Here is a 13,420-nt window from a genome sequence, read left to right on the forward strand (position 1 = left end):
ACCCGTGGCAGCAGTCTGGTCCGTGGATGCTACGTGCCTGGGCACTCACCTGTTAGTAAGCAGATCGCTGATGTTGGATGCAGTGTGTAGCGCGGGCTGGAGGAAGCATGAGGGGGCGGCAGAGGAGCACAAGAGCGGCCGGCCAAGCCTTTGCAAGGGACACAATGCGAGACGTTTGGCGTATGCATCAATAAAGCTCTAGCAATGCTGATGTTGCATAAATTAGCATGATGGGCAACAGAAGTAGAATGTTGGCGGTTTGTAACATGTCTACGTCCATAAATGCAAGGTATTAAAACACACCTCATTTCTCTGTGAGCGTAACTGCAAGCTAGCACATTTTTGTTGACAAGACAATTCCTTTGCCTAACGGAGTCGGGGTTATTTTGCACGTTAACACATACATTAGAAGAATTGGCTATAATGGGAACTGCCAAAAGTTTAGAGAAATCAACATTAAGTAATACAAACAGTAGACAGATATTGTAATCAATTTGGGTCAGTGCGCAGTATTCAATGTCAGGGGTGGACAGTACCTGTTGCAAAGCATGTTTAACTTTGCGGTCAACGCGGCTGAGACCGGCGGGGACTGATGGCAGAGGCCTTCAGAGGGGGCCGCCTTCACCTGCCGGCTCAGGTTGTTGTTGCTGTTCAAGAGGGGACACGAGCCAATCATGGTGCTGCAGGCCCAGGGCAGCCTGTGAGCCTGGTGTGCAGCAAGGCACGGTGGTGGCCATCTTGGATTTTGCTGCTGGACCTGACAATTCTGTTGTTGCTGCAGGGCTGCTGGGGCTGTGGGTCTCCCTGTTAAAAAGGAAGGTGGTAGGTGTGGGCATTGGTTCAACATTACCTCCCAGTGAACCATTCTGTAGATGATTTGAGGTGGGCAGTTATAGACCAACTGAAAAATACCTGGGGTTATTTCTCCATAACAGGCTACTCAAATTAGAACAATAATGGCTCCTTCGGTTGTGAACCCACCGGCATAGTCTAAATGATGAACTTCAGTGGTCTGCATTACTTACATAAGCACTGAATTCAAGTGTCACTTAAAGGGCACCTTTTGAAATTTTGCCGCAACAATATCGCACAAATTGCACGTTTGCCTGGGCACGACTCTGGATTTCACATCAGAATGTGTGCACCGGATTAACATCCATATGTATGGGCCTGCAGTCTCCCAAGATAGATGGCTGCCGGGAGTTTTATGTGCCCATTCATCACAGCGCGTTCCAGTCTTCGGCTGTCAATCCATCTACATGGTTAATATGATGATCTTGAGTGTTCTTCACTGCATATAGAAACACTGCACTAAAAGTCTTATATGGGGCACCTTTGACCTTTCATGTATTGTGGTTGTTGAGTGGGCCCAGGTCGGTGATCTATACCAGACTGTGTGTATTTAAGTCCGATCACAATGGAAGGGCTGTAATCCCTACAAGATGGCTGCCGGGAGTTCAACATGCTCATTCATCACAGCGCTGTCAAGCACTCCTTTGCAGCATCATGATTCTGAACTTCCGCCTTTTCAACAGCCAACGTATGCGCATTCACCAATGAGAACCTGAGCAATGCCGGTCGCTGCAGCTGTGTAACCTCCGAGCAGAATTCTTCATTTGGATTTCGACTTTGCCACGTGTAGGGAGCTCACCATTTGGAGCGAACCGTTTCCAGTTGTGAGATTCATATCAGGTATGTGTTGGTAATTGGAAATACGCAGATTACCTGTGGCAAGGCACTCTTCTCATGTCCCTGCCTGAGTGTATATTCTTTAAAGTACTTGCCATACATTGTTTGGCAGGCTTTTGGCTGGATGTGCCCAGAAAAGCAGATGTCAACCTCTTGTGTGTTGGGCTACGGCAGTCTTGAATGCGTGAATGTGTAAATTCCTAAATACAACAATGCCTGGTTTAGACTGGGTGGCCAGGTTTGACATACCACAGGTCCAACCCACTCTGGTGGTCACACCCTTGATGCGATCTTCAGCTCCTATGACTTTGTCTCTATATCTAGTCCCTAACCGCTTATCTGGACAGACCACTCTGCCATCTCTCTTTCTGGCCAGACACCAGCCTCTCCATCCATGGCTCTCCTACCCTCACACATGATCACAAATGCTGGAACAATGTCAAGATACTCCCTGACCTAGCCGAAGCCCTGTTACTGGTGACCTCTGATAGACCCTTAACCATCAAATCCTTTGAATCCTGTCTTAATGAATCACTAATTCCTCTTACCGCTTGACGCCCCGCAGCCTCTCGCAAAGGTTCATCCCCCAAATGGTTCCCGCCCCGCCTGAAGACTTTCAAAAGTCAAAATAACTCTTGAACGCAAATGGCCAACATCTAAAAGCACTCTCAGCAGATCTCTGTTCGCCCATCACCACCGTAATTACAAATCCTAGATCCAAAAGGCCAAAAAAAGGCCATTACAATAAACGAATCCTGAACTGTCGCAGCAGCAGCAAAGAACGCCACAAGATCATCGCTGAACTTGTGAAACCCACCTGCACCTCTGCCCAAACCACGCCCACGCAAATGCTCTGCGAGTCCCTCTCACTGCATTTCTATAACACAGCACTAGGCAGGATGGCAACCCAAAATACCAAACTCTCCACCCTCACCCCCTGCCACACGCCTGCCCCTCATGATTCTGTTGCCCCGACTACTGCAATGCCAACCTTCGACACTTTCCACCCCCTCTCGAGAGATGAGTTCCTAGATCTACTTTCTGGCAGCAGACCCTCCAGATCCCCCCTTGACCCCTGTCCTAGCTCTCTTCTGAAAGAAATTCTCTAGTTGCGCAGGAAAACAAGAAAGGTCCATACTCAATGACTCCCTCACCTCTGGCATCTTTCACACAGGCCTTTAAAATAGGGCATGTCAAACTGGCTCTAAAAAAGGCATCTCTCGACCCCCTTGACCCTAAGAATTACAGGCCGATCAACACTAGATTCCTCGCGAAACTCACTGACCGTGCTGTGTACTCTCAGCTCAACCACTTTGTAGAATTCAAAAAACTACTCGGCCCCACTCAATCAGGCTTCAGGCCGTGCCATGGGACAAAAACCACTCTGATCTCAATCTGGGATGATCTCAAGGTCGCGGCAGACTCAAAGGGCTGCACAGCTCTGCTTCTCCTGTGTCAGCAGCCTTTGACGCCATTAACCATTCTATCCTCCTTGACCATGTACACTCCCTAGAAATTTGAGGGTTGGCACTCAAATGGTTTACCTCCTTCCTCAACAACAGGAAACAAACCACTTTCCTCACCCCTTTTGTCTCACTGCTCGCACTGTGAATACTGGAGTACTCCAAGGTGCCTGCTTCTCTTCTCTCCATTTCAACCTCTAAGTGACCACTCTACTAGGAATCATCTGTGCGCACAACCTCACCTGCTACACCTATGCTGACGATACTCAAACTATCCTAAGAATTCCCAAAACAAGCTCCAACCCACACCCCGACCTTGAAGCTTGCCTCAGTGATATTGACCGATGGATGACAAGATAAAACGGAGATCATGGTGTGCAGCAACACTGCCCTTCACCCGCAACCACTCCCATGCCCCCCCCCTTACTTGTCACCCCTCCCTTCCTACGAAAATAGTCAAACACTGTTGCTGCACTATTGACTTGGGCCTAACCCTTTCCCGTCAGATCAATAATGCATCAAAATCCTGTCACTATCACCTCAAACTCCTAAGATGAATTTTTCCTTACCTCACCTATCCCAACAGACTCACTGCTATTATGACCAGTGTTATGTCGAGACTGGACTATGCCAACTCTGTATACCTGGGAGCACTGACATACCAACTTAAACTCCAAAGAGCCAAAAACACTTCTGCCAAACTCCTTCTTGCTCTAGGACACAGGGATCACATCTCCCCCGCTCTCTGCACCCTTTACTGGCTCCGTGTGGGACAAAGGGACACCTTCAAAACCCTATGCATTACGTGCACAAGACCGGCCCAGCATACCTAAAAGAGAAGATTAAACCCTACATCCCATCACGCAGCCTAAGACCAAGGACTGCCCTCTTACTAGTGATTCCAGCCTCCAATTCAGCCAGGATTGGAGGGTCCACCTTCTCAACCTTGGTTCCAACCCTGTTGAACTCACTGCCTCTGCAAATTCGACACGACCAAGACTACATGGCCTTCTGCAAAGCTCTAAAAACCTGTCTCTTTCCGTAAACCGGACTAGGACCATCTAGGGCCACTGAAACCAATCATGGACAGTGACTTCAATGACAAGGAGATACCGAGCAAAGAGACCACAGAAAGCGACCAATAAGTCACCAAGACAGAATTAGGAAATGGATACCACAGGTGGGAACCTTAGCGTCCTGCAGGCGCTAATATATGTAATTGCTGACTCTCCGCTTCCTGAGTCTACTACACAGGCCTATCAGCCTCTCGCGCCATCTAGCCGATAATACCTTTTTGCTCCATACCTTGTCCCAACTACATACCTAAGATATGATCCCTCCTAGGCGCTAGAAGACCCAGTCTCTACACTGCCTCCATCCAGCCTATCCACTAGTGTCACTACCTCAATGTTACCATGTTGGTGCGAAATAACTCCTATCCTATAACCAAATATCCTGCCTGGACCTACCCTGCAAACCACCATTAACGACAACCAGAGAGCGTGAAAATTAGCTCGATGTGACTACATTGGTGCGAGATAGCTCCTGCCCTATAACCAAATATGCTGCCTAATCCTAACATGCAACCCACCATAAACTACAACCAGTGACCCGGAAACCGGGCCCTTGAGATGCATAGTGCTGAGTCTAAGAATAATAACCCATTGATCGAGCAAACATACCTTACTCCGCTCCTAGCTGTGAATCTAACTCAGAGTGCAGCTACCACGAAACACGAGGACGACCACGACCAAGAATGTAATCCTGGAACAGTAGGCTCATAAGAATAGAATATCCACTCCAGACACTCACCTCTCCTACTGCTATTTTCACTCTCTACTTTACACCAACACACAATAGAGTGCAGCTTTACCCCTCGATCAATTTCGGCATAGCTGCTCACATACGAACAATACTCCACTCCATGGACACCTCAACATCCTGCTAGAACGCAAGTATACCCCATGAAATAAATTGGCCTAGATGCACACATAAACGTCCTACACAGGCCGACTGCCGCCAGAATGCATCTCTGAGACGAAACACCAGACTGCACACATTCAATTGCTCTCCCACTACCACTGCACCTAATGTTAAGATGCAGCTACCATCAGGCAATTGCATCAGCTGCTCACATATTGAGTGCACCCAAGCACCATATGCTACCCTACTCACTCGACTGACCTGGACTAAGATCCCGAAGGGAGTTCAACCCACAAGCACTTTGTGATCACACCAATGAGAATTATATAAATGCCAAATAACATAGCATGCTTAGTGTGGGATGCCAGGGGAGCACAATGCATCACCATTAAATGATTAGATTCACTTTTACTGAAGTGTTTCAATTGACTGTATTTAACAAATGAGTTTTGCTATGATGACACCACAGGGTCATAAGCATGAGACTCATGTGTTTGTTCTCTTTGGAGGCCATGGAATTGATCTGTGATATGTACCCTATCCACTCAAACTGTACTGTCCTGATGATGGCTGGTGCTAGTTTTTCTTGAGACCATCTACAGCCGAAGCTCGAGTCGACAGATAACACTTAAAATATTGTGGATCTATGATTTACCGAAAGATGTGTTTATGTAACCAGTAGGACCTGAAATTTAAACCCAAATTGTTAATCGGTTCCGGCCACTATGAGAAATCAATTGTGCATGGGTTTGGAATTTTATTTGCACATATGGTGACTTAATAGATCCATAAGTTTGAAATGTATTTTTGTGTAGCAAAATCCGGTAAATGTGGGTATGAAAGCATTGTATGTCATGAGATTGAGCTTTAGGTGAGGTTGATAGGGTATTTCTTGTTAAGAGACATTTTTTGCATTGATCTATAATGAAAATGACACAATCGTATGTCTTTTAGGCTGCATTTATTGCCATTATAAATTATGTATACTTTTCAAATTTGAGGTTTTTATTGACATCAATAAATGACTATTGAAATCACAATTAGGTGTGTCCAATTGCCCTCCTTTTGCATTTTTGAAGTTATTCAGAATACACTGTTGAGGATCCCTTTTTTGCACGTTTGTGGTTATGTGATGAGCCACAGACCAAAAGGGCATTCCGCCATCTTGCTTGTCAAATCTGCAAAAGGAACTAGGCAATTCAGGAAGACTCTCAAACGGGAATAAAGCCGGTTAACATCCATGCCTTCACCTCCAACCACTGGTTCCCTGCCCCGCTCAGATTTAGAACATTCCACTTCAGGTATAGTCATTCTCCCCACCACCTACAGAGTCCACGAAGAAACTCAATGTATGAATACTTGGTACATGAACACATTACACTGGGCAGAGACATCTTTACACTTGCAATGTGAAGATTAACCTCACATGCTCCTGCAGAGCAGCTTAATCTACAAAAATGTGCACTTTAGGCCAGGATTTACTCCTAATGGATACTTATTTTAATAGGGGTTCCTTTCAAATAGAGCCATTGCCTTTCCCTAACTTTTACCTGGCAAAGCACTACTCCTGCTAGAGTTTACTTTATATTTGTTTCCATTCCCTTACTTTCAAGTGTTACATAAGGATATCGTTGGGCTCCAATCTTCATCATTAGCGGCAGCTGCAGTTCAAGTGTGCTTCACATTTCTTATGAAGTTCATTATTTTTGAGGGTTAAAAAAGAAAACCTCATCCTGATCTTGCTAGTAAGCAGAGCAATTAATCTAGAAACTATTTTGCAATGTACAGCAACTTTTTTCCATCAATCCACATAGCTCAGACCTCTGCTGTGGCCCTTGTGTAAAAGTAGGTGTGTATTTTCAGGGACATCTAAGTTCATACTTTTATGCATACTAAACCTAAAAGTCTCAAAAGAGGAGCTACTGGAGATGAATGAGAACCCTGCTTGCCAATTAGAGTAGCCATGGACTAGACTTTCCGGAGCCAATGGAAGACTCCGGCCTTTTCTTAGTTAACTTCCCCCTTGTAATGTGACAATTTGCAGATGCTAATGTTATAGCCTGGACAGTGTGCCCTGCATCCATGAATGAAGGAATTCCAAACTCTGTACCAAGAATAAAGGACTGCTCATGCATTACAGATTGCATAGCACTATTGATTGTGTGTATTGTAAAATGACCTTGACAAGCGATAAACACATGCTAGACCCCCCACCCCCTTTCTACACCTTTGAGACACAAAAGTGGGAAAGTCCAGATCAAACTATGTGATGTTCAACCTCTGTACCGATTTACACATTGTGTTTTAAATATATGTATATATATATATATATTTGATACTCCTATTGTGAGTGAAACATCATCTTACTGAATTTTGAGCCAGATATATGAGATGGGGGGGAATTAATTGGCATACTAACAGCTAACCCTGGGCCACTGGAAAAAGTGACAGCGGATCAGCTACATAACACAAAATGTGGCGTGGCCGCCTGATAGTCTCACCAGCCAGACATAGCCAGATGCCTTGGACCAATCAGGGAGCTCATGAATAGCGGGTGGACACCCTGCACTCCAGGGGTGCAGTGGTGTTCTTTCGAACCCCTGACTTTGGGGACTGATAGGCTGGACTGCCTATGCTCATGGATCCAGCAGAGGTTAGAGTGCATATAGACTGTCACATTTGTTTGTTTAGGATTCAAGGCCTCCGTTACTAGGATGATTGTTGTTTGTTTTGTGGAATGTGAACAGGCTAAGTGTGTAGGCAGTTAGTTCCAGAAACAGAGGACTACCTTCCCTAAGGGTTGTATGCTGCAGCACACAGTCTGTGCTTTTTCACAGCAGTTGTGGTTCTGGTAAGGTTATGTTAACTAAGTGGTCTTATTCCGCTTGTCGGGTACCAGAATAGGTTTATTGGTCATGAACATGTTTCAATTTGAGGATGAATTTATTGGGGGGCTGGTAGATTCTCGAATGTGGTCTCAGATTTTCCTGTTGTCTTGAGCATTTCCACTGCTCCTGTGCGCTTAGGCCCATTCCCGTACTATCAGAAACGGAGAGCTTCAAAAGGTAGGAGAGGATTAATGTTTGGGAGACAGACAGGAGTCAAGCTGTGCTGTCACTACGAGGCCTAATGCCATTTCTGAAGTCCCACCGTACACCAGGCTGCCTTGATGCCCACCGTACACCAGGCTGCCTTGATGCAACCATAACCAGTGTTTGACTTACCTCTATAGTTTAGTAGAGGTTAATTGTGGAAGACATAGCTAATGGATTTTGAAAAGGACTGAAACAGTGGGTCTGAAAAGAGTAAATCTGGTTCCACTGCTCATCCAGGTCAAATAATCTGGAGCCTAGTTGGCCAGACTGGGCAGTCTTGGAGGGACAGAAGCCCCAGTGCAGGTTCTTCAGGCAATAAAAGCTCTAGCTCACGGACAAATATCCTCTGAGAATGCGCAATGATCAAGCTCATGTTGGAATCTCCTATAATCACCAGAGGGCTGCTCTGCAGAAACACTGGACTGCAGACTCCACGCTCCCCTCCGAAACCCAGGATGAAACATCTGGTCTATTTTATTTTTTTAATGTCCAGGCTATTTATGTAGAAAGATAACATGCCCAGAGTGATGCAGATAACAGAGTCACCCCGCTGGAGCAAGTACCTGTTAGTCCCGGTCTAAGTGTCATTTGGATGTGAAGGTCTTGGCTGTATCTAAATAAATCTGCATTCCTTTTCACCGGGGTGAGAATTGAGCATATACTCAAAAAGGTTTATTTTCCAAAGTGTTCTACAAAGCTAGCATGCTGAATTATTCTTAAAGTAACTCATCAGGTTAAAAGGGAAAACACAGTGAAAGATGAAGGAGGGCAAAAAGGCAGTGGAATAAGTGGGGTTGGTAAAACAGTGATGTCAAAAGCAAAATGAACCCCCTTGCTGTCCAAGACAGATAGCCTCTTCTCTGTCTATTTAAAAACAGATATTATTTGGAATAGAGATTTTCAAATGGTGTCAACACAAACGCAGAGTTGCTTTGTCCATATATCTTCTGCCTCCATGTGGGATATGTGACAGGTTATGTTGCTGTCACAGCATTAAATGCACAAGACCCGCTGTGTTAGCATAACGAGCTTCGCCCACAGGTTAAAAAGTAATCGTTTGTACAACACTCACCAGTGGAGACTGCATCAATTAAATCACTGGGACAGGAGTCTGTCCTCTAAAACAGTTAGGAATACAGCAGGGTGCAAAGGTGGACAGGGGTATGTTTGCTAATTCAGCAAACGTGTTTAGAAAAAGATCCAGCAATATGAAAATTGCATTATTAAAAAAAAAAAAACAGTCCCACTGTGCTCCTTGAGGAAGGCGAACAATATGAAACAGTGGTGTGGCAAAGTAAATGCAAAGCTTAATTGCCTGGTTGTAGCTATGTAAGAACATTTTCAGTAACTTTTAAAATGCTTACAGTTGCTGAAAAAACGTTCACGTTTGGAAAAAAAGTTCTTTGAAATTGTGAAGATTCAGATTCTGGATATGAAGCGTCATATCAACTATGTGGAACAATGATGAACACACTGCTTACCATATAGTCATTCTTATGGATACACTTACTGCATAAGCATTTCCCCCCCAAATAATGTGATCTGTCATTTCGCAGTTTTCCTTTTCGCTCTCTTTTTGTTGTCCTTACTGTTAATTTCTCCCTTTTATTTCCTTTTATCAACGTACTAGTTGAACAGCCCGTGTACACGGGCCAAAGTGCGTAAAGAAAGGAATTTTCAGTGTTAATGTATTATGTGGTATATTTTGCTGTAATTTATGTTAAGAGAAAATAAATTAACACAGTCGGACCACTATAAATCCTAAGGCAACAGCTCCCTCTAGTGATGACAACAGGTGAAGGGGCAGTCTCTACTGTGCATGACTGCATCGGACAAACATACATCTGGCCTTTGTTATTGTTTGATATTTTTTATATTTGTTATGAGAACATTTGAAGTAAAAAATGGAAAATTAAATTAAGTGGATACAACCAGGGAGACAAGGGGCCAACCACGAAAATGTACAAGCTGTGTCCAGGGTGGGTTGGTCAAACATCTCTTTTCCTTTTGTGTTCTCCACATTCACCTGTACCAGGCCAATGCTTGACCCTGGGACTTCTGGGAGTTGTCTTGGCACTCCCAGATGATTCGCGTGGTTATCAGGGTTGCGGGGTGGCAGGAGAAGGGTATTCAAACTATCTGGTGAAGAAACCTCCATGACTCGAAGGGCATACCAGAGCACATCTCAAGTCACTTCACTTAACCATGTGCCAACTAATTCTAGTACCAAGAAAATGTGTGCTAGAAAATGCCTTCACGGAAAAACCTTGGTATTACAGCAGGTGTTATTCCCAATGTTCATGTTGTGCACTCTGTTTGACCCATGACCAGTGATTACACAGGCAACCCCACACCCGAAATCAGAAAATCAGACACTCCTCCCCACAAGCCCCTTGCACCTTTCGATTTGTTTAGGTTTGTATATGCATCCTCTTCTGGCTGCGCATATACTGCCACCTCTGATCTCGTCCTTCCCCCCCACAGATCATGGACTTGTTAACCTTGGCTTGGGCAAAGAACACCTGTAGCCAAACAAGCATGGGCACTGTATGGCCACTACGGTGGTGATAGGAACAGTAAAGAAGCTTACTAACATTCAGCAGAGGACAATGCCTAGATTGGACCGGATTTAAAACAGAATTTAAAAGCCCTTTACAGAAAGCAACCTTACCCCGTCCACCATAAGCAGATGGAGATTTTCCCCGGTCGATCCTGATCCAGGGCTGCTCTGAATCTTGGATGGTGTCTGCGGGTTTCCATTTACTGCCATTCCCAATGTCAACAGTAGGCGCTGTCCCAGGCGTTAGAACATTCTTCTCAAAGTAGCCAGCATTGGTGATGTTGCCCGCTGGACTGTACTGCCCTACCACGAAGTAGAGACCTCTGCCATCCGTCGCTATTCCAACACCAACCTCCCTGGAGTCCTTCCATACCACCTGCGTGAAGTGACCTGTTAATTGTGAGGCAGACATTGAAGGCAGTCAGTCCTCCATCATAACCAGTACAATAACATACACCTTGGTGCCTCCAGATACAACATCAATAAAAGGTTGCATTAGGCTGTGCAGTACTGAGAAACCAAACAGGAAAGGAAGTCCCAATCTAGAGAATGACTTGTCTATATGGAAATCAGGTGGCTTCACACGGCCAGTTTCACTAAAAAGCAGAAAAAGCAAAGGATCAGTCAGGGGCCTGTTGAATGGCCCATCCTCAAACCAAATACCCTTTCAAGCAAAGGCTTGTAGTTACAATTTACCAATTTCTCTGTAGTCCATTCTCTTACGGTCACATCTACAGAAAATGACCTTCCGGTGATCTATCATTACAATGGTGTAAAATAATCATTGGGACAGGTCTTAAAACATACACAAATCACTGATGAAAACTCTCCATTGCCCAGCCATTTTACACACTGCTGCTGCATAGGTTAGACACATCAACCAAAGGGTTGTCACTGTTTCATGAACCATAATTTTCCAAGATTAAGGGTGCCCCACAAATGTTAATTGCTCACCTGTGTTACTCCGGAAGCCTGGACGGCCAAAATCATAGTTCTTTATTTCACTGTACCATGAGTCCACTGGCTCCTTGCCTGAAAAATGAGGGTGGAACAACATTTTAATTATGACAGAGACAAAGCCACCAATGTGACTAAGGTATGGTTTCCAAACCTAACATGGATGAATCTCTATTACATAAGAAGTGAATAGAAATTGAGCATGTGTTATGCATTAAAACTTCTTAGTCTAGCCCACTTTTGCCGACCTACACTGACACCAAATCTCTTTTTACTGTTTTTTTCCCACTCTGCAGCTGGTAAATTGGGGCAAGGTATATGTGGAGGTGTAAGGGGGAGTGTGCGGGGAGGGGGCTCGCCTGAAGTTATTTTTGTGGTATACAAAGTAGAAGAAATCTAAAGAAATTCAGTGGAAGTTTAGGTCTGCAATCGTTGATAGAACCAAGCAATATAGACTCCATGGGTTGGTATAAACCTATGTTCCATACCTGCCTCCTAGGCCACCCTACACAGCCACCATTTTGACCATTTATTTTGTGTTCCCTATGCTGGGGTCACTTGCCCCTAACCCTGTCCCCCAGAAACCACACGCCCACCATGCTCCAACCAAAACCCAGCTCCATTGCAGTTTTACTCATCTGTCTTGCTCTGTATCTACACCACTCAACTCACCACCACGGATATATTAAAGGGACATCAATTGTCATCATTTTGAGTTGGGCAGGGTGGGAAAATGTGGCAGTAATTCCATTGACAGTTTCCCACACTGTCAAATCACAAATATAAAGGTAAAGGGGAAAGGATATACCGCAGGAATTACAGCAGTTGAAAATATGGCAAACTCCCAATGAATTCCTGTGCACTACAAACACTAGGATTATTTTTATTAGACTGTGTAGTGGATATGGCAGCCAAGCTTGGCAATGTTTCCATGCAAATTGTATGGGGATACTGAGCTAATTCCAGCCCCAAGCCCTATCAATCAGTCCACACTGTGGTCGTTCCTGGACATGGTGAGTTATTGTGGTCGCTACATACAACAGCGTTTGCTCAAATTCACATGTTTCACAGACTGCCAAATTGCTTTTGGTCAGATTAAAGAATGCATAGTTTATCCCACCTGAATAGCCTACTTTTTTTCAGACCTCTACATGGAACCGATGGTCGATGGTTGGCCTGGGTGCAACCTTGGCACAGCACAAACCAGACTCCTCTTCTCCTCCTGTAAGGTAGTCTCATTTGCCAACCAAAGCCTCAACACAACTGAAAAAGCATGCTAACAGCCACAGAAGAGAGGCTGGCACTAGTATGGGCTTGTGAACACTACCATCCACCACTCTATGGAAAGAAATTCACAATCGCCACAGATTAGGCATTAACAACCATATATCGTAAACATAATGCCAAAATACCCCCTGGCATTGCAAGGTGGGGCCTATTGTTCACAAGAATAGTAATTAATTTGCAATTAATTTGCCATCATCTATAAACCTGGCAAATAAATCAATCTGGCAGATTACTGGCAGATTACTAATTGAGACAATCACTATGCACGATTTTGGAAGCCAGAATATCAAAGCAGAACAATACATGCATTGTATGGTCCACCATGCACGTCCAGAGTCAATAGACATTGACATAATATGCAAAGAAACATCTATGGATGCCATTCTAGCACACGTCATGACCTGCATTAGTTCAGGAAACCTGCCAATTGCGCCAGTAGTAAGTGT

General features: G+C 44.7%; 1 protein-coding gene across 8 annotated transcripts in view; it reads right to left on the bottom strand.

The window, feature by feature from the left end:
- LOC138471946 (uncharacterized) overlaps positions 1 to 13,420 on the bottom strand; it is an 835,353-nt gene that overhangs the window by 170,594 nt on the left and 651,339 nt on the right. For all 8 annotated transcript variants that reach the window (XM_069609830.1, XM_069609827.1, XM_069609832.1 and 5 more), the window contains 2 exons: positions 11,685 to 11,762; positions 10,842 to 11,120 (listed from right to left, as the gene is read on the bottom strand). In XM_069609830.1, coding sequence (XP_069465931.1) covers positions 10,842 to 11,120; positions 11,685 to 11,762 — 357 coding nt within the window. The remainder of the gene's footprint in view (positions 1 to 10,841; positions 11,121 to 11,684; positions 11,763 to 13,420) is intronic.

Source organism: Ambystoma mexicanum, chromosome 8 (genome assembly GCF_040938575.1).
Source record: "Ambystoma mexicanum isolate Mex_15411 chromosome 8, UKY_AmexF1_1, whole genome shotgun sequence".
Classification (NCBI taxonomy): domain Eukaryota; kingdom Metazoa; phylum Chordata; class Amphibia; order Caudata; family Ambystomatidae; genus Ambystoma; species Ambystoma mexicanum.